We start from the raw sequence: 23,315 nt of genomic DNA, 5'->3' as shown, positions 1-23,315 counted from the left end.
CCAATGGAAAATTCAGTAACCAAGTAAGGAGTGTAATTTGGAAACTTTTGCATAACAATAGTGATTTTATACAAATTTTTAGAACCTGGGGGTGTGGAATAAAACTGTTCTTTTTAATTTTTTATCAAAACTACAATATGCCACGTAGTTTCTGAAATAATCGATTCTATAGAATGATGTAATTAATTTCTTCAGTCGGTCGAACACACAAGTTAAAAATAAATATTATACTACAATATACCTGCCAAAATACACATTATTAAACAAGGGATAAAAGTACACACTATTAAACCTATTATACCTTGTTTAATAAAGTGTTTTTGCAGGTAAATTGTAGTATAATATTGTTGTAATATAATATTTATATCTAACTTGTTTGTTCGATAGACTGAACAGCTTTTAGGTTACATTTAAATGAGTCGACATTAGAAAGTATGACTTCCTTCGTAACGAAAAAATCTTTACATTAATGCAGTTATTATATCTTATTCTTCTTCTTCCACCGCTTTTCCCACACCTGTGGGATTGCGGGTGCGAACTGCGTCGCGTATGTGGATTTGGCCTTGTTTTACGTCCGGATGCCCTTCCTGACACCAACCCTATGTGGCGGGATGTAATTACTATTGCGTGTTTCTGTGATGGTTGGTAGTGTAGTGTGTTGTCTGAACATGAAGAGGAGAGTGTTGGGACAAACACGAACACCCAGTCCCGCGAGCCAGAAGAATTAAACAGACGCGATTAAAATCCCCGTCCTGGCCGGGAATAGAACCCGGGATCCTCTGAACTGAAGGTCTAAACGCTGACCATTTGGCCAAGGAGTCGGACATAGTTATTACATCTCTGGTGGGGACAAAAGTCCGTCCGTATCGCCATGTCGAACGCCTGGCAGGTATGCATACCCACTTAACGGCATGGATGGACAAGTTGCCGGCTTAACACCTAGTCATTCCAGTGCAAGGACATAATAATATATTGTCGCTCCTATGCCAAAACCACGAATGTGACAATGCTCTGCCTATCCATTATTTCCCTTAAGACTGGTCACGCCTCCCAAAATTTCGTTGATTTCATTTTCCTATGCTAAAGTGTAAAGTAAAATGAATCTTACTGTACCGTACTGTATGAATGTATGTTTGCATGACATATTCACCCGCTCATTTTTCTTTAAACGTGCACATAGGAATAAACTCAGCGAAAATTGGTATTATGGACTGTATATCAATATGTGACTGGGAGGCATGTCCAGGCTTAAGGGAAATAATGGATGGAAAGAACATTGCCACGTTCGCGGTTTTGGCATACGAGTTACGATGTCATCGCTCCTGTAAAGCAGGTTGTAGCCTTCCCAGGCTGAATATTTCTCCTGTATGGATTACAATGTGAAGTCCGACTCATTGGCTGAATGGTCAGCGCTGAGACCTTCGGTTTAGAAGGTCCCTGGTTCGATTCCCGGCCGGGTCGGGGATTTTAATCGCTTCTGATTAATTGTACTTGCCCGGAGACTGGGCGTTTGTGTTTGTCCCAACACTTTCCTCTTCATATTCACACAACACACTAGACTACCAACCACCACAGAAACACGCAATAGTGATTACATCTCTCCATATATAGGGTTGGCGTCAGGAAGGGCATCCGACCGTAAAACAGAGCTAAATCCACATGTGCGACACAGTTCGCACTCACGATCCCACAGGTGTGGGAGTAAGGGAATGGAGGAACGGAAAGGAACTGGCCACCCTACCGCACGTAAACTCCGGCTCAGGAACACCTCTGCGGACGTTCGAACCTGCCTTCGGGCAGAATAACCCTTACCTACCTACCTGAGGTGCTGAGAAAGCATGAAATGGCGTATGGCTTTTAGTGCCGGCAGTGTCCGAGGACGTGTTCAGCTCTCCAGGTGCAGGTCTTTCGATTGGACTCCCGTAGGCGACCTGCACGTCGTGATGAGGATAAAATGATGAAGACAGCACATGCAGCCAAGCCCCATGCCAGCGAAATTAACCAATGATAGTTAAAATTCCCTACCCTGCCGGGAATCGAACCCGGGTCCCCAGTGACCAAAGGCCAGCATGCTAACCATTTAGCCATGGAGCCGGACTGACGTGATGAGGGCATGCTTAATACAGCTGCAAGGACGTGGGTTAGTTCCCGGGAAGGAAGTCCAAACATTTACGAATGAGGCATCTGGAGAGGTTCTGATATTCACTCAGCCTACAATCGAAATGGGTACCAGGTTAATTCCTGGAGACAACGGCGCACCCTATCATTCCCTGCCAACTAGTGTTGAGGTTGCAGATATTAAAAGCCTTTACTCCCCACTCGTCTAGGTAGATGTATGGAGATGACTTTTCTTTTTAAACTTAATTTATATCAATTTCAAAGACGTTCAAAAGAAATTAAAGCATGAGTATGATGTAAGTGATGTATAACTCTGTACGTAACGTAAGATAAACGTTCTAGCTGCTGTATTACAAAATGGATTTTTTCGTGTTCATAATTTAGTGAGCCTCCTTAGCTGAAGCGTTGAAGGCAAGCTCGGTACTTCAGGGAGGCATGATTTTGATTCTTTGTTCATTGAGGGAACGACATACACAAACACGTTTACGTTGAAACGTGGACCTTTAAGCAGCCACAGAAAAGATCCAGTGTTTGGAAATATGTGTATATAGAGGATCTCGTGGACAGATTACCTCAAAAATATCATGTTTCTTCGTAGAATGAACTATCAACCTCAATTGTAATTTAGAAAGGAGACTGCTACTTCTGGATAGATACAAGTTTGAGGGTCCAGGGGTACACTGAGTCATTAATACATATTTCATCTTCTGAAGCAAAGGCTACCGGACATAAGGCTAACTACTCTGTCTCTCTTAGTCTTGACGTTACGAGTAGATGAATCCTTTACCTTCCAAATACATGAGTATAAGTAAGCCGTCTATGCCTCTGGGCATTCTTACGGTAAATAATTAACCAGTAGAGACACACTACGTTTATCTATCTAGGTTCCACCAGAAGCGACACTGGTACTAGATGTAGAATTCAGACACTATACATGAATAAGAGGACAGTAAAATGCTGACCGAGCTTGATAGCTGCAGTCGCTTAAGTGCGGCCAGTATCCAGTAATCGGGAGATAGTGGGTTCGAGCCCCACTGTCGGCAGCCCTGAAGATGGTTTTCCGTGGTTTCCCATTTTCACACCAGGCAAATGCCGGGGTTGTACATTAATTAAGGCCACGGCCGCTTCCTTCCACTCCCTAGGCCTCTCCTGTCCATCGTCGCCATAAGACATATCTGTGTCGGTGCGACGTTAAGAAAAATGGCACAAAAAAAGGTAAAATGCTACGTCTTCTTACCTCATTTGTGTATTTGGCGCTGAAACTTGAAATATTTCTGCAGCTATAATAAGAAGACCCAATCTTTGGAAATGTGGGTGTATAGGTGGATTATGAGAAGCTCACGGACTGAACACATTACAGATGGTCTTGATAGACTGAACTGTCAACGTCAACTGATGACGCTTGTTAGAAGGAATAAACTTGCATATTTCGGGCACATTGCGAGGATCGACCTTCTACAGGTCATAATATAAGAGAATCTGGGAGGTAGAAGACCCAGTAGAAGAATTTCCCAACTGGCGAACTTTGGAAAATGGTATAATTTGAATTCTACTCAACTCTTCAGAATTGCGCTCGACAAACCGAAGATTGCTATGATGACAGTCAACATCCAGAAAACCGAGCTCGATAGCTGCAGTCGCTTAAGTGCGGTCAGTATCCATTATTCGGGAGATAGTAGGTTCGAATCCCACTGTCGGCAGCCCTGAAAATAGTTTTCCGTGGTTTCCCATTTTCACACCAGGAAAATGCTGGGGCTGTACCTTAATTTTTTTTTTGCTAGGGGCTTTACGTCGCACCGACACAGATAGGTCTTATGGCGACGATGGGATAGGAAAGGCCTAGGAGTTGGAAGGAAGCGGCCGTGGCCTTAATTAAGGTACAGCCCCAGCATTTGCCTGGTGTGAAAATGGGAAACCACGGAAAACCATCTTCAGGGCTGCCGATAGTGGGATTCGAACCTACTATCTCCCGGATGCAAGCTCACAGCCGCGCGCCTCTACGCGCACGGCCAACTCGCCCGGCGTGTACCTTAATTAAGACCACGGCCGCTTCCTTCCCACTCCTAGTCCTTCCCCGTCCCATCGTCGCCATAAGACCTATCTGTGTCGGTGCGACTTAAAGCAAAAAAAAAAAAAAAAAAAAATCCAGAAAAGAGACGGTTAAGAAGAAGAATACATTCCTCTCCTTCAGAGGTCTTCATGACCCGTACAGAGAAGGTTTTATTTTACTCCTTTCTGGTAATTGTACCACTAGCCGTTAAAATGGCAACACTGGGAAAAGCCATGCATATATATCCTCTTCAGAACCAAGCACATTTCATTCTCTGTCAATTTAATTTGAGTTTTCAAACAATTTTATATAGAATATGTTCACAATGATTTCATTCATGATCTCGCCTACTATCAGCTTTCTGTAACCTCGCTGGTAGACTTTGAACTGGGTTGAGAGGAGAGCAGTGACATGCTATCTACAGTCCCTACTGTGTTGTGTCAGTCGTAGGGGAAAAATCCTTGGTGACACGCTTGACGTTCACTTTCTCAATCATCTACTTGCTTATTACAGGTTGTAGCAAAAAATCAAGAACTAGGGTGTCTAATTTGTTGCACACTTCATGGATCTTCCTTGTCAAGATATTACCACCTCATTGTCTTTTAGTTTAATAATTTTAGGCTGCATTTTCCCATGTTTTCTACTTGCTCATTGCAGGTTGTAGCAAAAAATCAAGAACTAGGGTGTCTAATTTGTTGCACACTTCATGGATCTTCCTTGTCAAGATATTACCACCTCATTGTCTTTTAGTTTAATAATTTTAGGCTGCATTTTCCCGTGCTTTATTTTAAAATACACTTCCCTAAGCAGCTGGTCTGCACATCTGGTGCAGGATCAGACCTAGACTCTATTTGTGTAGAAGATATGTGTCTACTTATGTCCAAAAATGATATACAGCTACGTACAAATGTGGACAAATTTTAATTGCAAATTTTGCTTGTGGAGATGCAAACTTGTGCCATAGATTGCCATTATGAAATTATTGGAACTCCAGAAAGTTATTTTTCCATAAACAAGACTTTCAGACCTGAGAACTTATGAGACAAATGTGACACCGTTCCATTTACAACTTGATTCGATGAGCAGAGCGAACAGAAAATACTGTGTCGCTAGAAATGAATGCAACATGCTGCAACATATAGAGGAAGATATATTTTGTGTCCAATAAATGACAGCCCATTTAGTTTTAATATATTGTCCAGCTGATGCAGCCACAGTGTTCTGGTAAACTCGAGGACCTAGGAAAAAGTTTGACATCGAGGGCATTCAGAAATAGTCAAGCCTTGGCTGCTACATGTGGTAACACATTGCTTTGTTAATAAACTGGAGATAAGGCAGAACAGGCTCCACCACCTTGAATACTACTATTACTACTAAAATGTTTTCATTCCTCCCCTGAAGGGGGAGGCGGGCCTCTTAGACGGTGATGCCGTCTTTCAGTCCGGGAGATTTGTTACGGTGAAGGAGATGCTCGGAGAAGGTGAGGGGGTTGACAGCCGTGGCCTATACTAAGAACTGTCCCGGTATTCGCCTTAGTGCAGGAGAATGGAAAACCACGGAAAACCATTCTCAGGGTAGCCGACGGTTGGGGCCAGCCATGAGGTCCAGCCCTGTCCCGTCTCCCGAATGCAGAGGCGTAGAGCCACGGTAGAGCCACGGTAGAGCCGTGGCCACCCCTCTTCTGCTCGGTTCGCCAGTCAGAGTGCAGAGCTGTTGGACGACGGACCAGCCGTGGCCACGTGAGGGCCGAGACCCACTCTGCATCTACCGATCCACCTCGGAATCAATCAATCATAAGGTTGTTTCATTCCCTCTCCTCACATGAGGAGGGGCGGGCCATCAGCTCAACGAGGAGCTCTTCGGCCATAGAGAAAGAAAAAGAATCAAAGAAGATAGAGTATAGAGGGTATGTGTCGTACATACCATAAAGGGAAGACAGTTATTGAATCGGCGCAAGGACACCGTGACAACAAGCCGGGACCCAGGGAGGACCTGCAAAGCACCCCGCGCGAGCAAACCCCCACAGACATCAGGGGAAGAGGGAGGAGAATTTATTTACATATCGAGGCATCTCGGACGAGTAAGTCGGATAAAGACGTAGTATTACAAAGAGTTACAGAAATCATTATATAATTTGAGCTGATACGAAGTGGGGGGGGGGGGGGGGGTTCGGGTGGAAGTTGGCGTAAGGAGTAGTATTGGGACAGGAGATAATAGAGAGTCGTGGTAATGTTGGTTATGAAGGTGGCGAGTAGGCGAAGTAGGTACGTGATGGGGAGGGGCGGAAGAAAAACAGGTGGTTGGGGGGCAGGTGGGTGGCGGGGCAGGTATGGGCTAGGAGAGGGGAGAAGAGGAGGGGAGCGGTCGGTACGAGGCGAGGAGCGAGAGTGTTCCACTCGGTAGATTCGCCTGCGGAAACGGATGCCGGTGGTGAGTAGACGGTCGACGTCGGCAGCAGAGGAGAGTTGGAGGCGAACCATGAAAGTCGGGCCGTTGTTGTTGAAGATACGGAATGCCCGACGGGCTTGGACACCTGCCTGTTGCAATTCATGTAGTATATCTTGTTCGCGGATGGCAGGGTCAATGCCACGGATGACACAGCTCTGAGATGGAAGTTATTGTGAAGCTGGAGCTGAGGTGGTTGTTTGGTCGTGAGAGTCTGGCCGAGCTGAGACGATGGCGTCCATGTGGTCGGCAGGGGGTTGCTGGGGATGGCGTAATGTAGGAGGTAGGGAGGTGTTGGACGTTGACATAATAAGAGAGGGGTGACTAAGAGTGGTAGTAAGGACGGAAGGAGAGCGGGGAGTATGGGCAGAAATGGTGAAGATAGTAGTAGTAGTAGTAGTAGTAGTAGTAACTAGGGACGAAGTAGAGGTAGGGGGCGGTGGGGACTGCCGAGATGTTCGAGGTGGGTATGGATTAACACTGGGAACAGTGTCGGAGGGAGAGTGCAGTTGTTGGAGGATATACTCAGGAAGAGGTACCACTTCATAGAGTCGTCCGTTGATGGGTACTCCGCTGGTTTGGAAGGCTATCGCATCGGCTAGATCGAAGAAGTTGACCATGATCTGCGTTGACATTCCATTAGTGGTGCGATCCTTAAGCCGCATAGCATAATGAACTGGGAGCGCGTCGAAAATCGTACCTTCATCGATATCGGTGTCCACACCGAGGATAAGCCGACTATGCGTGTGAGAGTCAGGCATGGTGAAGAGGGGAGGCGACAGCCAACGAGGCGTCTGCCGTTGAGTTGTTCTTGGGCCGAGTGAGTTGCCGCAGAGGAGAGGGGCACCCAGCCGCAAGTGGTGGGACTGGACGTAATTCTGATGGATGCACCTCGGAAATCCAATGAGGGCTGGTCGATGTACCAGGAATGCATACTAGATACGAGAGGGACCAGATACTAATTAAAGGATGGAAATGTCAAACTGCAAGTGCCTTATTTTTGGGAAAATGTTTTTTAATGGAATCATGTTCTATGTCTCGTTGGCCATAGTTTCACTTCCAATAGGTTGTAGAAGTATGGAAAGCGCTATTTTTAAGTGCCACTGCCTCTGTCACAACATGTTCCAAGTCTTCCTGCGCACACCGTTTTGTTGTGACAGCGCAGCACGCGTTTTTGCTTATCAGCACGTTGACTGCCTTTTGTGCCTGAAGCCTGCAATATGTAGACCTGTGCTCTCAGATGATAAGAAACGAGACCATCTTGCGGCAGTGCGTGTTTTGCTTGCATAGTACTGTCAATTTTACGTAGATATTGCATCTTAAGTGTTGTCACAGTTGCATTTTCCATGTGTGGTATTTTCTCGAAAATCGTATAACAAGACATAACCTCGGAAGTAGCTGCCTCTGTGGATCAGTGGTAGAGTGTCGGCCTCAGGATCCCGTAGTCGGGTTTTAGAAGGGCGGAAAAAAGTCCATTCGACACTCCATGTCATGTTGTGTCGGGATGTAAAAGATCTCTGGTGACATATTTGGTATTTATTCGACAAAATTAATTAAAACTCAGCCATAGACGCCCAAGAGAAATTCGGTTTACTCTGCCATCTAGGGGGTCTAGAGTAAAACGGAACGCCGAAACTGACAAGCAGACAGTCGATGGTGACAAATTAAAATGTCTGCACACGGTAGTTGAGGCCATACGAGTATTACTATTTACCTCCGAAATATTATCTGCTACTCAACGACGCTAAACAGACACTTGAAGTGTGCCTTTGCAATTGTTTGAAATTGTACAGTGTAATATTATTGGTTTGTTATTTTTCCTATTTTCTTATTGGTTGTTACCCCCCCCCCCTTTCCTTCTCAAACGCAGTATTAGTGGCTAGCTGTGTCCAGTTACTCTCTCTCATTTTCGCTTTGTTTGAGCATTGACGTGCCTCGTTAGAAGTTCTTTTCGAACCCAAGGCTGCTGGGTTGCGAGCATCGGAGTGTAAATTGAGTGAAATGTTGATGATTGTGGCAGCCAATGGGCGTGTGAATGGGTAAGTGATTGTGATATCTGTGTGTGCTCTGTGTGTGTGACGGGCTCGTAGCCCAGTATGGTCCTTTGTACAGTATGACTTTCTTATTTTAACTTTGTTTTCCGTTGGGTCAATAGTATGCCCCTTTGTTTTATTAATTTTCAGTATGTTCAACAGAATTCACTTTGTAATTAGGCCTACTGTAGTTGAAGTACGCTCCAGTGGGAGAAGTATCTTATGAAACACCATTATATTTATGAGACATACAGTACAGGGTCTCGCTTATAAACCCAGACCGAGAGCACGATGTTGGTACTCTGCGCTACAGCAGCTTCCTCAGCCCAACTTACGTCACGCGTGGCCGCCCTGCTTTAAGCGTGTATAAAATCTTATATGAAATCTTGCCTTGTAAAAGATGCTGGAAGTGTCATCCTTCATAATGAGGGACTTCATAAACACCATTAGGACTTTCTGCACACCAATAGCGGAAGTTATGGCTGTTCACAGGACCAATTTATAACCTTACAACCTTTATTTTCTCCAGATCTTTACAGTTTTTCAACCTAATGATCTGAACGGAGAAAATATAAAACAAATAAAACCCAGCAAAAACTAAGAAATACAAGCAAAAACAAAGGCAAACATACCAAACAATACACTACAGAGATACAAATAATGACCAAAGCGAGAAACTAACAAAAACGAAACAATGACAAATATGGCAACAATACAATAAAAAGTTGACGTCATCTCAAAGCTCCTTCTAGGTGAGTGTTCGCATGTGTTATCCTATCTCTCCTGACCTAGCACAATATCCTCTCGGGTGGTTCATACGACCATTGAGATGAAACCAGGCCTCTTCGGAAAAGATCACAAGCTGTGGGTCGAATAAACGATCTTCCAAACATGCAAGATAAGTACCACTCACAATATCTCATTCTTGCGGCTGGATCATCAGTTTTTAAACAATGGGCCCGTGTAAACTTGTACGGTTTGATGTGTAACAGCTTTGTAGCTCTGTGTGCAGAAGAAACTGAAACCCCTACTTATTGTGATAGTTTTGTGAGTGATTTATTTGGTAACCGTTCAAGATTCGCACCAATGTCATCTAGTTTTTACCCTGTTAAAACTGTTTGTGTGCGCGCATGTTTTTTTTATTGAGCACTGAGCCAGTAGTTTCAAATTTATTTACGATTACGTGAATCTGTGCTCATGAAAGTGGCACTTCACCACGAAATTGCTGAACAAATGCACCGCGTCCCCGTCGAACCGACTCGTACTTAAAATAACTTTTACATACGAAAATACGGTGTTGCAATGGTAACTGTCTCACCATGTGAGATTCAGACTGGCGACTGATGCTTGCCAGGTCGAATACATGCACATTCCTTGCAAGGTCAAGAACTATGCGCGCGCTTCCCGTACAGCTGTATAGATCTCGGAGAGCAGAAGCGCCGCTGGACGGTTAGGGTTTATATAAGAGACCCTGAACTTGTCTTCCGAACTCAATGGACTTACATTGGTGTTTTGCTGTCATGCGGTTCAGCGGTTTAATTCGTTTTGTAACTACGTTTCCTCCTTGTAACGACCTGTTGATGAGTTTATGTAAATAAGCCTGATAAACTGCCTTAAGGTTGTACCATACTTTCGATCCACCTTCGCTTCCCCTCTGGTGACGTCATTTTCCTAGGCCTAGTGTGCTTTCCTTGTTGAAACAGTTGAAGGGTTTCTGGCAACAACGACGAATGTCAAACAATACCAAAAATATGATAATAGTAGAAAAGGAATAACAGGATGTCCATATTCTACAAAATCAGATATAGTCACCGAATTACAGAAGCATGAAATATGGATACTTCTGTACAAACGACCAATGTCAGTTGTGCTTCCAGAAGGAATAACCATCTTATATTCAAATGAAATTGGTTGTTTTTTGCTTGCAAGCCATACCATTTTTTGCACTCTTGTGTTCGGGCTATCACTTATTACTGACTTTTGCATTCTTTTTTTGCTATTTGCTTTACGTCGCACCGACACAGATATGTCTTACGGCGACGATGGGATAGGAAAGACCTAGGAATTGGAAGGAAGCGGCCGTGGCCTTAGTTAAGGTACAGCCCCGGCATTTGCCTGGTGTGAAAATGGGAAACCACGGAAAACCATTTTCAGGGCTGCCGACAGTGGGGCTTGAACCCACTATCTCCCGATTACTGGATACTGGCCGCACTTAAGCGACTGCAGATATCGAGCTTGGTGACTTTTGCATTCAATGAAGAGAAAAAAAAAACTATTTCACGAGCAGTACCAAATTACTGGAATTAAATAATAAGTGGTTGTCGCAGCACACCATCTCCATTTAATGTCGTTGTGACCCAGGACATGCTTTATGATTTAAAATTTGCAGTAGCTCCTTTAAAACGATCGCGTGCAATCCTTCAGAAGTCAGAAGGTAGTCCGCTCTACACACAGCTGGAAGAGAGCCCAGAATAAATTGCTGATAGTGATATTGATGTAGATGAAGGTGACAACAGTGATTGATCCACCGAATGAAAACGTTGTAGTGAACTATGATATGACATTACGGTGATATTATCTTAATCATTCTTTTAAAAGTTGTTCTACGTCGCACCGACACAGGCAGGTCTTATGGCGACGATGGGAAAGGAAAAGGCTAGGTCTGGGAAGGAAGCGGTCGTGGCCTTAATTAAGGTACAGCCCCAGCATTTGCTTGGTGTGAAAATGGGAACCACGGAAAACCATCGTCAGGGCTGCCGACAGTGGCGCTCGAACCCACTATCTCCAGAATACGGGATACTGGCCGCACTTAAGCGACTGCAGTTATCGAGCTCGGTAATAATCATTTTTCAATACCATGTGATGTAAAGTAGTAAGAAAAACCACTATAAAACTATAACACAAACATAGGCTGTCACAAAGTTTTGTTTTATAAACTATCATAATACTTTTTTTACTATTTGTTTTACGTTACACCGACTCAGATAGGTCTTATGGCGACGATGGCATAGGAGAGGCCTAGGAATGGGAAAGAAGCGGCCGTGGCCTTAATTAAGGTAAAGCCCCAACATTTGCCTGGTGTGAAAATGGGAAACAACGGAAAACCATCTTCAGGGCTGCCGACAGTGGGGTTCGAATCCACTATCTCCCGGATGCAAGCTCACAGCTGCGCGCCTTTAACCGCACGGCCAACTCGCCCGGTATATGATAATACTGATATTGACATAAATATGAATGTGTAACGACAAATACCTCTATACCAAACGTGAATTTAATGAATATATTTTATTCGTGACAATTTCAGGCAAAAACAACCAATGTCAGAATGCTCATTATTTTTTAAGAGGACGATTTTAAACTTTGATCATCGAAAACTTCAACAAACTATTTCTTTCTTATGAACAGATGCATGCAAATTTTGCCTTGATATTTGAAACCCAGAACCACATTTAGACAGTTTGTTGTGTCTCCTGAACACTTCATATTTTTGACATTGGTTGTTTTTGCCAGAAACCCTTCAATTGTGTTACAACCTCATTTAAAAAAATTACAATAATTGTGCGTTTTATCTGGGTACAACTGTTTCCTTTTACGCTAAAATATTTCCAGAGACACACTGTGTTTATTTGAGCAGGTATTCACTGGTACTCAGTACTGGTAGTTAGAAAGAATGCTGAATGCGTACCGGAAGTTCCATACATATTAGAAAGTAGTGATACGCTCCGGTACTCATGAACATTCTGTTGGTATACAGGGTGGTTGAAAATAACGTAAACCGGGTATATGTGCGTTAGAGGATTGGTCTTACTGATAAATAATTCGATATCCCGCACCGTTCTTATTTTATTAGTTTCTGAAGTTAGCCAATCAGATCGCTTCGCGGGCGAATTCAAATGGGCTTTGCGTGGCGATGTTGCTAAATCTGCACGTGACTTAAGGCAGGCTTGAGTTTCATGCCGATAAATCAGCATCAAACACAAACACACGGTGGGTTTCTGCAGATGTCAATGTCACGCATTTGCTATGGCACGATCATGTCAATTCGGAGATTCGTGCTTCAATCCCTGTCCGAGCGAAGTTTCTTTCTTCGATTGGTGCTCTCAATCCAGACTTAAACCACGTTCAGATTTAGAATCACCGCCTCAGGTTACGTCGCGCATTCCTATCTACGAAATATCACTGTAAAATTTGTCACAAATGGAACATAATAATTGCTTTTACACAGATGAAATCTAAAATCTGCGGTAAATTAAGAAATATTTTATGTTTTGAGAATATTATGTATACCTACTTTACTACTTTACAAGCACTTTTGGTGCTACGATCACAGTAACACACGTATGTCTTTTGTTTGTCTTTCACTTTCAACAGTTTCGTGTGTGATGTCTGTGTTCACTGAACTCCTTTGCTTTCGTTTCATTGCTTCAGTTATCAATTCACGGTAGTGCTATCATGCTATTTTCCTTCAAATAAAAATTAAAAATATTTATTTGCCCAGGGATCATGCTATTTTTCTTTCAACAAAAATCATTTTTGTAACATGGTCATTTGCCTCATTGAAGAACGAAATAACATCGTGAATGCTGTTAACCTCCATTTTGCTGTTTCAATTGGCCGCTCTACTCATATGGACAAAGATAATGATAATCTACAGACATAGCACTCCCATTCCTCGGTGCTAGCCCTGAACCTCAACAAATTAACAAAAGACGACACCAGCAGTGGAATACGACATAAAGGATTCCTGTCTACGGGTCTTAAGTATGTATTCATATTTCTCTAATAACGACGGTATTTCTTAATTCACCGCAGAGTTTTCACTTCATTTAAGTAAAAGGAATTATGTTCCATTTATGACAAATTTTTGCTTGCTAGAGGCTTTACGTCGCACCGACACAGATAGGTCTTATGGCGACGATGGGATAGGAAAGGCCTAGGAGTTGGAAGGAAGCGGCCGTGGCCTTAATTAAGGTACAGCCCCAGCATTTGCCTGGTGTGAAAATGGGAAACCACGGAAAACCATCTTCAGGGCTGCCGATAGTGGGATTCGAACCTACTATCTCCCGGATGCAAGCTCACAGCCGCGCGCCTCTACGCGCACGGCCAACTCGCCCGGTGACAAATTTTTACAGCGATATTTCGTAGATAGGAATGCGCGACGTAACCACCGCCTCACATAGTCCATTTGAATTCAGCAGCTGTTCAAATGACAAACGGCGCTAGGTATCGAATTATTTTTTTATTATTTATCAATATGACGCTCATATACCAGGTTCACATTGTTTTAGACCACCCTGTATATTTAGAATTTCTCATTCACTGGTGGGCCTCCGTGGCTCAGGCGGCAGCGTGCCAATCTCTCACCACGGGGTTCCATGGTTCAAATCCTGGTCACTCCATGTGGGATATGTGCTGGAAAAAGCGGAGTTGGGACAGGTTTTTCTCCGGCCACTCCGCTTTTCCCTGTCATCTTTCATTCCAGCAACACTCTCCAATATCATTTCATCTCTCATTCATTAATCCATTGCCTCAGAGGAGTGCAACAGGCTTCGGCAGCCGGCACAATTCCTATCCTCGCCGCTAGATGGGAGTTTCATTCCATTCCTGACCCGGTCGAATGACTGGAAACAGGTTGTGGTATTTCATTTTTTTCATTCATTGGTTATGTTTTGTCTCTACATTCCCGGAAACCTCCGTAATTTTGTGATCCCTGCTTAAGCAGTAGTCTTGTTTATGCTAGTCATGCTTGCAAGTCTCAGCACATAAATAAACTAAATGCTCTATTCCTTTTTTCAGCAGGCAACACTGTTACAGGATCCACAGCAAGATATGAATGAGCCTTCAGCTCAGTGAATACATTTGTGACTCGTATTAGAAGTGTTCTCTTATTAAAACACGGTAGCAGATGCAATGCTTAATAATCTTACAGGACACGCACTTCAGCGGTTTGTGAAGACTTGGTTGTCACCAGGAAGATTTTTAGCAGGTGACTACAACTCTTGGAAAAGAAAAGTGACAACAGAACCTCACCCCTGTGAATCCATGTGGAAAAATGCAAAAACGTTTGATGAGTACCGGTCGATCATGTTTTTCAACTAAAGCTCTGAGAGATGCAAACAAGTTCGAACTCCTAGCAAATGCACATGATACTTAGAACGTTCTTTCTTAATTCATTTAAATTATTTAGCTTAGTAGAGTTATTGATTATTTCGACTTACCATAATAATCACTTATGGGGTATGGAGTAGCAAATACTATATTTTCCAGATAAAAATATATAAATCATTTCATCCAGGGACATTTTTGTTTGTCTCCCGAGTTAAATTTTACTTTTGGCACTTACGTTTGGCATTTTTACCCTTCAATATTTTTCGCTAGTGGCTTTACGTCGCACCGACACAGATAGGTCTAATGGCCCCTTTTTATTCTATTCCCGAATGTTAGGTACTTGATCGACGTGGTGATCATTATACAGCACCTTCTGGTGTTATTTGCTACGATATGTTACCGTCAAACATACATACAGGGTGGTCGGAAATAACGTGAACCGGTATATCAGCGTTAGAAGGTTGGTCATACCGATAAATAATTTGAAAGAAATAATTCGATATCTCGCAACGTTTTCATTTTATCAGCTAATGAAATCAGCCAGTCAGATCGCTTCGCGGGCGAATTCAAACGGGCTTTGCGCGGTACTGTTGCTCATATTTAGCAGGTTTCAAAGGTTGGTAGGTAACTCAGCCAGAAACGGGAAGCTGTGTTCATTTCCACTAGTTTCCGGTGCCAGATAATCAGTTCTTTGCCCGCTCTGCAAAATACAGGTGTTCACGTTCTTTTGAATTAATCTACTGTAAATTAAATAAGTGCAATTATCGTTCAAAATGAGGAAAATTAGTAGTTACTTTATGCCAATGAGTGAATAAAGAAGGCTGAACAAGTAGAAATGGTCAAATCTACATGTGATCCCGCAAAAGACAATTGAAAATCACGAGGGCTGAAGATCCATGGTTTCAAAAGGAAGCAGATTCTGACCATGACTGGCCAGAACGATGGACAGTTTAACAAAAATGGCTTCTGCGAGAGAAAGGAGTGGATGGTGACGACGAGGGTATATCGCAGTGTATGGTAGGAGAGTGAAAGTTGTAATAGCACCTACAATCAGCAGCAACGATAACAACAACAATCGACATTGATCTGCATTTAGGGCAGACGCTCACGTGGCAGATTCCCTCTCTGTTGTTTTCCTAGCCTTTTCTTAAATGATTGTAAATAATTTGGAAATTTACTGAATATCTCACTTGGTCCACGAACCTACTACGCTGGCGTAGCAGGGGGAGAGGTGATACTCCCACGTGGCGTGTCCCAGGTGGCGGGTAGGGGGGTCCTAACCGGCTTGCCGGCGGACTTGAGGGAAACAAAATTCCTCCCGCGGACCAAACACACTACCCCCTGCGGGTGGGGGACGCATATGTAGAACACACCTGCGGTATCCCCTGCCTGTCGTAAGAGGCGACTAAAAGGGGCGATCAAGGGATGATTGAATTAGAACCATGAAACTACTTTTGATTCGTACCATCATGCGGGGAACACTATGTACTTCCGAGTAGTACCACTAAATTAGGTACGAAATAGGTTTGTGATTCGTAGCAGTAAAGAGGCTGGCCTGGGGGTTTCCAGTACCCGTGCGTCGTACCCATGTGAGCAACACCGCGGGTCTGGGCGTAGCCTGTGTGTTGTACCGCTATATGAGCGACACCGTCGGTCTGCGTTGCCTGTGGTTGGTGCCCACTATGTGAGGAACACCACGGGAATACCGGCGCCCGTAATTAGTACACCTAGGTGAGGAGCATCATCGGTTTGCGTTGGCTGTGCGTGGCGCCATTGTGTGAGAAAGACCATAGGTCTGCATTCCCTGTACGAAGTACAATACTTGTGAGTAGTACCATCTTGTGTGAAACACCGTGAGTCTTCGCTACTTTTGATTAGTACCCCAACATGATAAATACCATGGTTCTACTTTACTCGCGACATGTACCATTCTGTGGGGCCTTAGACATGGATTTTGCATCCCTTTAGACATCAAGCATCATTGTGCTTTATAAGTGGTCCCTTGGTCAGTAATACTATTATTTACGATCTTTTTTTAAAGTCTGATCCACTGTTTTTGTTTGTTTGTTTTTTGTTGCGTTCATTCCATCCATTCATTCTTCATGACATTTTATATTTTATTTTTGTAAGTTGATGAATTTGTACTTTTTGTTATTTCATTTTGTACCATTAGGGGCCGATGACCTCGATGTTAGACCCCTTTAAACAACAAGCATCATTATCATCATCTCACTTGGTAAATTATTCCAATCCCTAATTCTCCTTCCTATAAACGAATAGTTTCCCAATTTGTTCTCTAGAATTCCAACTTTATCTTCATATTGTGATCTTTCCTACTTTTAAAAACACCATTAAAACTTACTCGTTTACTAATGTCATTCCACGCCATCTCTGCACTGACAGCTTGGAACATACCTCTTAGTCGAGCAGCTCGTTTCCTTTTTGTCAAATCTTCCCAGCCCAAATTTTGCAACATTTTCGTAACGCTACTCTTTTGTCGGAAATCAACCAAAACAAATCGACCTGCTTTTCATTGGAATTTTCCCAGTTCTCGAATCACGTAATGCTGGTGAGGGTCCCATATAATGGAACCATACTCTAGTTGAGGTCTTACCAAAGACTTTACATTGTGAGTACCGGCACCTTATCTCCCAGAAAAAAGAGCACTGGGTGCTGGAGCACAAAACATCCCTGTTTAACTCATGAAATCCCACTGCACGATGCTGAAGTTGGCATATGGTGCACTATAACAGCGCAACAAATGTAAGGGGCAGTCAAATGAAAACCGAACACCCGCCATAACATACATTCAACGTGAAAGGTTGCAACACTGTTGTTACATATCGATACTACCATCGCTGTGATAGCAAAACTACACAGTGACAACTCACAGGTGCACGCAGTTGTTGGGTTATGTCTTTGGCGGTGCGCGGGGTGGTCTAGTGTGTTCGTCCAGCTGTTGAAATTGAGGCAAGCAAAACAGCGTGGTTCGTTTTCTGGTGGGTGAGGGTGCTCGAGTATGCGAAACTCATCGTCGCATGTCTGCTGTGTATGGCGAACACTGCTAGTGTGCACGAGTGGTATAGGATATTCCGAGAAGGGCGCACATCACTGCAAGGGATGCGCGCTCAGGACAGGCCCATCCAGCCATTACTCCTGATGTGATAGTTCGGTTTGATGGCCTTATCCAGGAAAATAGAGGAATCACGGAGAAAGAAAGACATTCGTGGATGCCGGTTGAATTCGGACGAGGAAGTGCAAGAGTGGGTGCGGTTGTTGATCCGTCAGACCTACCTCTCTCTACAAAACTGGAATTGATCGTCTCGTCTCCCAGTGCGATAAATGTATTAACGCTTTTAGTAATAACTTTTAAATAAAACCACTCCATGGTCACGTTGTAGCGGGTGTCCGGTTTTCATTTGATTGCCCCTTATATTAGGGCCTTTAATTTTTTAATGATACGTAAATTCAGAGAGGTACCGCAAAGATATATTCGCACTATGTTTTTCAATTGCTGTCAGATAATGCGAGAGAAAATGAATTTTCCAAGGTTCTGCGAAAGCCCATACTGCTGCTGATCCCATGGACAATATACCGAAGGTTTTCCATTTCTAAATGGTTCCCCTGATCTTACCATGCGTAACTTCTATTTGTGGGGAAACCTAAAAAAATAAAGTGTACAGGAATAATCCTCACTCTCGATAATCCGGGCCACCTTTTGAACAGACTATAACGGAAGTAACGTCATTGCCTCGTCACACTCGCCTTGGTTGCCAAATGAACTGGCGCGCGATTGAAAAATTGTACTCCAACATTGGAATGGAAAGAATTAATGCATTAACGCATTCGTGTTAGTGAAGTCCCATACCGCCACTACTGTTTCAAACGGACTATGATAGTAATTACACCCACGTGGTCAATATATCTACTGAATAAGTATGGCAGCTCCGCATTGGCGACAGCATTGCCGTAACTTGTGCTGACAGGAGGCGTGTAACACCACCCCCTTCGCCCTCTCCTACAATGTGACAACACCGCAGGTGTAGAAATCTCACTCGTGTCTTCCCCTGGCCTATACCCTCTCTTCCGCTTTAGTCTGCTCAAAAAGTGGCCCAGAGAATAGAAGAGCTTAGACAATATGACAACAGAAATCCGGAGAATTGCGGACACAGAACTAAAGCCTGTCAAACGAAATTTCGTCAAAATATATCAGGAATGTGGGAATGGATGAAGACACCACTTTCAACATCGCTTGTGACAAGGTTAATACTCATTATAATGCATGCTATGATTACCCAAACGTAGCAAATCCTAGCGCTAGCGTTATGTTTCTGTTCTGGCAGGACGATAGCGTTTACATGGTTCATACTGAAGTAATACTAGTGGTGTTTTCCCAGGAGAATCCTTACCGGATTGGTATCTGTGACAACTACAGTGTTACTGCCCGCCAACTATCGCAATTCCTTCCGTGTCTGCAATTCGTTTAGTACGTATGTGTACACTGCATTGTTGTATTATCACAAATTGTTGAATGAATGCATGTCTGCTTACCCAGTTATGGCGAAGTTGGTCCACATCCTTACTACCCTCCTACGAGTGATCATCTCAGGTGACTCTGGAAGAAAGTTCTGGTTTACAGTGCGTTGTCGAAATATGTATCCAATTTCATCGGCATGGCACGCTCCTACGACACAAACATACTGTACATGCTACATTTTACAATTAAAACTGATAACCCTTTTCTCTTAATTAGTTCTCTCCACAAATCCAGGAAAATAAGTACATTATTAAAATACCTTTCAAGCAGTATTTCGACTGGAGTACTCGGCTCTTTAGAAAGTTGAGTCCACCGTCAAAACAAAACTGGTAGACATACACGGGTAGATCAGGTGCCACTAATGAATATAGTTTTAAAGTTCTGTGTAATCCCAGGGTGAAGTGCAGATCACTATTTAGCTATGGAAGAAACCAAAATATAGTTTGTTTACACATGTAAATGGATAAATTTACACATTGGATTTAAAACGATAATCCAAAAAAGTTATTTTACTAACTTCAATATTTATCGAAGGTTTAAAGTTTTTTGATACTTTATTGTAACATACAAGAACACAGCACTGTAATATACGAACGAAGCAGGTTTTAAAACATTCTTTCGCGAGAAGTACTTATTGGATTTTGAAAAAATCACACCCTGAATTTGCAGTATCCGTATCTGTAGCTAGGTGTAAAAAACAGTGTAGTTCCAGTTAAAATACAAAGTTAGTGCCGTTTTCTCAGCAGATATTGAAGAAGAACTACAAGTTTAATTATGAGTCACTTTGTAACATTAATGAAAGTGAAGACATATTTTCGAAATGTCTAACAGTTTAGAGTTATTTGATGTGGACATTTTAACCGATTCACCCTATATTCTTACTTTAAAATACGTTTTCCCTTAATCAAATACAAATTTTGACTTCAAATTAATATTTTTAAAATCCTTTGTTAAAGGGGATCAAAAGTGAATTAGGGAAATAAAAATACCCTACTTACAGTAAAAATCATAAAGTCATTAATTGGTCTGAGAAGAGAGATTTATTAAAGAAATAAATCGTCCGTCCTCCAATGAGGGTGACCATTTGGATCCGGAATACAGTTTCAATTCAATGGAGTTTAAAAATATCAAGAAATGAAAATTTAATCGTTGAAGCTGTTATCTTCTATTTTTCCAGGGCTAGTGCGGGAGAAATGTCAATCACGTTCTCAGGTACAGATGGAAGTGAATGATTTGCAGAGATCTTCTCAGTATCTGTATTACTATTTTTTCTAACTCGCAGAATGGAACTTTCAAGTTTTGTAGGAAGTTCGGTGTCTGACTAGGGAGGGCGCCTCTTGCTCCGAATAGCAGGCCTCCAATCCACCGATCGATAGGTATTTTATACTTAGATGAAAGGTAAGGCAAGCATGGAATATAAATAGCTTGCTTTTCTAGGTCCATATCCCGAGCCTGATCCAGGTCCCTTTCAAAGCGAATGGTGGGATCTAAGACCATCGCTTTCATGTCCTCTCTGTTGATGGCTGCGATGTCCGCCCTCCGATTAGAGTCATCGGTAGAGACGCAGTGAACCTCCTCGTGCACTTCCCATCCACGCTGTCTCAAGCCTTGAGCAATCGACGATCTTACACGGTGGTGGCGGTGGTTGCGCGTTAGTTCAGTGCTCCGGCAGAATCCCAGCACATGTCCAAGGGTTTCTGTCTCGTTGCAGCCATTTTGGCGGCAACGGGTTGTGTTGCATGACCTACCGGGAACCGACCTGACTGCGGTGAGGTTGCATGTCATCTTCACTGCGTTCATGTATTCAGAGGAGGACAGAGGTGATTTATGAGTCATCCAGGAGTTTGCTTTCGGGCAGTCTGAATATAACACTACTCCTTTTCCTTTATGTGGTAGCTGACACCACGACTGAAAGGATCGATTCTCATAATTTCGCGTAGTTTTCTTCCGTCAATCTTTTGGGGGGAGACTTTCTATATTAGTATAGATATTGTGTAAAACGACTTACTTTATCATTTAAATACAACCAGACCTAAGTATCTGTAGTATGTATTATTACAAATGTAATTAGACTAGGATGGATTTGGGGTTTTGTTGAAATTCAGGATATAAAAGTAATATATATGAAATATACAAAGAAACAGCCCAGATAGAGGTAAAATTCGGCTTTCCCGCAAAATAAAATATACAAGCTGTATTAAAGTTTGCAAGTCGTTTACCTTTTATTTTTTGATTGGCAAGAGTGAGTTTCACTGCAGAATGATGCAGTTATATTTGATTCCTGGATGTTAAATCGGCTCCATACTCTACCCATCATAGTCTTAAGTGAATTTCATTTTTGTAAATATCAATTATTTAATATTGTACTACTTTGCTTGCTGGTATGAGCATTATTTCAGTTAGACCGTTCATACTTCCTTTTCTGCTTGGGTTTCTCTTAAATATTTCGAAAAATGTTGGGGATAGCCATCTATCACAGTTATCACAGTAGCCTCCACAACATCATATACCACCTAAACGAATTGTTTACATAATCAAACTACTAGTTTGGCGTTTCCAATTTCGTGTTTGTTTTTAATTTTAATTCGGGTAAAGTCATCATTTGGTAAGAACGTGTATCCTCCCGTCGGTTATTGTTGCTCGATAAAAAAAATACCTCTGAATCTTACGAGCAGTTGGTTGGGAAAAGGGGATGCCACCTAACAGGAAATTATGGACGGAAAGTTAACATCTCGCTTATTCCATGGAGTGAGAGGGACTTTAAGTTACGCGAGTTTTGAAACAGCATTCCAAATTCAGGCAAAAGAAGGAATTATAGTAATTTGGCTTTCTCCACTTGTGAGGCAAAGGAAATAACAGTATCCCGCTCACAACTACTGTACATTTGGTCAAAATTTGGAGCTGTGTATTTTTATCCCCCTGACTCAGTTCCATTGTTCGCCCCTTAATGCAACGGCAACCAACACAATCTGTTCACTAACGCTGACTCCTGATCAAACGTTTAGCTGCGTCTGAACTGATACATTAATCGAGCAATTAATTCAAAAAGAGCGAAATCATTCGTAAATTGGGAGATGTGTTGGGTGCGGCTGTAGTACTGTCTGCGCGCGAAGCCCGGCGTTTCTTGTAAGTAAAACCATCGCCGATTGGTACAACTCACACATAATACAGATATATATACAACCTGTGACAATAAAGTTCGGTGAATGAAGTCAGAACGGTCGATCCAGCAACACTGGCGACACACAAAGCTGCATTTGCGTAGCAGCAGGTTTTAACCACCTGCTTCCAACGTTGTTCAGTTGAGCATCGTGAGTGTGCCGTGTAAGACCTGTTTGACACAGTTTGTGTTCAGTGCGTTGGTTCTGAACTGCGAACAGTAACATGAACGACCAAAGGATCAATGCACAGTTTTGTTTTAAGCTTGGCAAGACACCGAAAGAAACGCATGCGATGCTGGTACGTGTTTATGAAGATCGAGCACTGTCCTTGAAGTGTGTGTACGAGTGGTTTGCCCGTCTACGAGGAGGCCAGGGAAGTGTTTCTGGCAACCCCCGTAGTGGAAGACCGGCGACCGCCGCCAGTGATGAAATCATTGAGAAGGTGAGGGTATTAATCACGAACGGCTGGCGATTAACTGTGCGCATGATAGCGGATGAACTGCAGATAAACCGTGAATCCGTGCGACAAATCATCCCAGAAGTTAGGGAAGAGGAAAACGTGTTCTCGTCTTGTGCCACATCACTTGACGGACGATCAGAAGCAGTCACGTTTAGAGGCTTCACGGGATTTTGTCGAATCGGCGAATGCGACACCAAATTTTTTGAATTGTGTTGTCACTGGGGATGAAATCTGGTGTCTCAGGTAAGACTCTGAAACAAAACGGCAAAGCATGGAATGGCGTTCTCAGGGATCCCCTCGTCGGAGAAAGGCCAGAGCCGAAAAGTCACGCATCAAAACGATGCTCATCACCTTTTTCGATAGTCAAGGTATTATCCACAAGGAATGTCTACCTGAGGGAACG

The 23,315-nt window shown here is 43.0% G+C and overlaps 1 protein-coding gene across 1 annotated transcript in view; it reads right to left on the bottom strand.

The window, feature by feature from the left end:
• LOC136876942 (esterase E4) overlaps positions 1-23,315 on the bottom strand; it is a 215,031-nt gene that overhangs the window by 24,440 nt on the left and 167,276 nt on the right. The window contains exons 8-9 of the mRNA XM_067150707.2: positions 19,551-19,710; positions 19,306-19,438 (exon numbers count right to left, since the gene is read on the bottom strand). Coding sequence (XP_067006808.2) covers positions 19,306-19,438; positions 19,551-19,710 — 293 coding nt within the window. The remainder of the gene's footprint in view (positions 1-19,305; positions 19,439-19,550; positions 19,711-23,315) is intronic.

Source organism: Anabrus simplex, chromosome 7 (genome assembly GCF_040414725.1).
Source record: "Anabrus simplex isolate iqAnaSimp1 chromosome 7, ASM4041472v1, whole genome shotgun sequence".
NCBI lineage: Eukaryota > Metazoa > Arthropoda > Insecta > Orthoptera > Tettigoniidae > Anabrus > Anabrus simplex.
The sequence above is the reverse complement of the archived record's forward strand: the minus strand, read 5'-3'. Positions and strand labels throughout refer to the sequence as shown.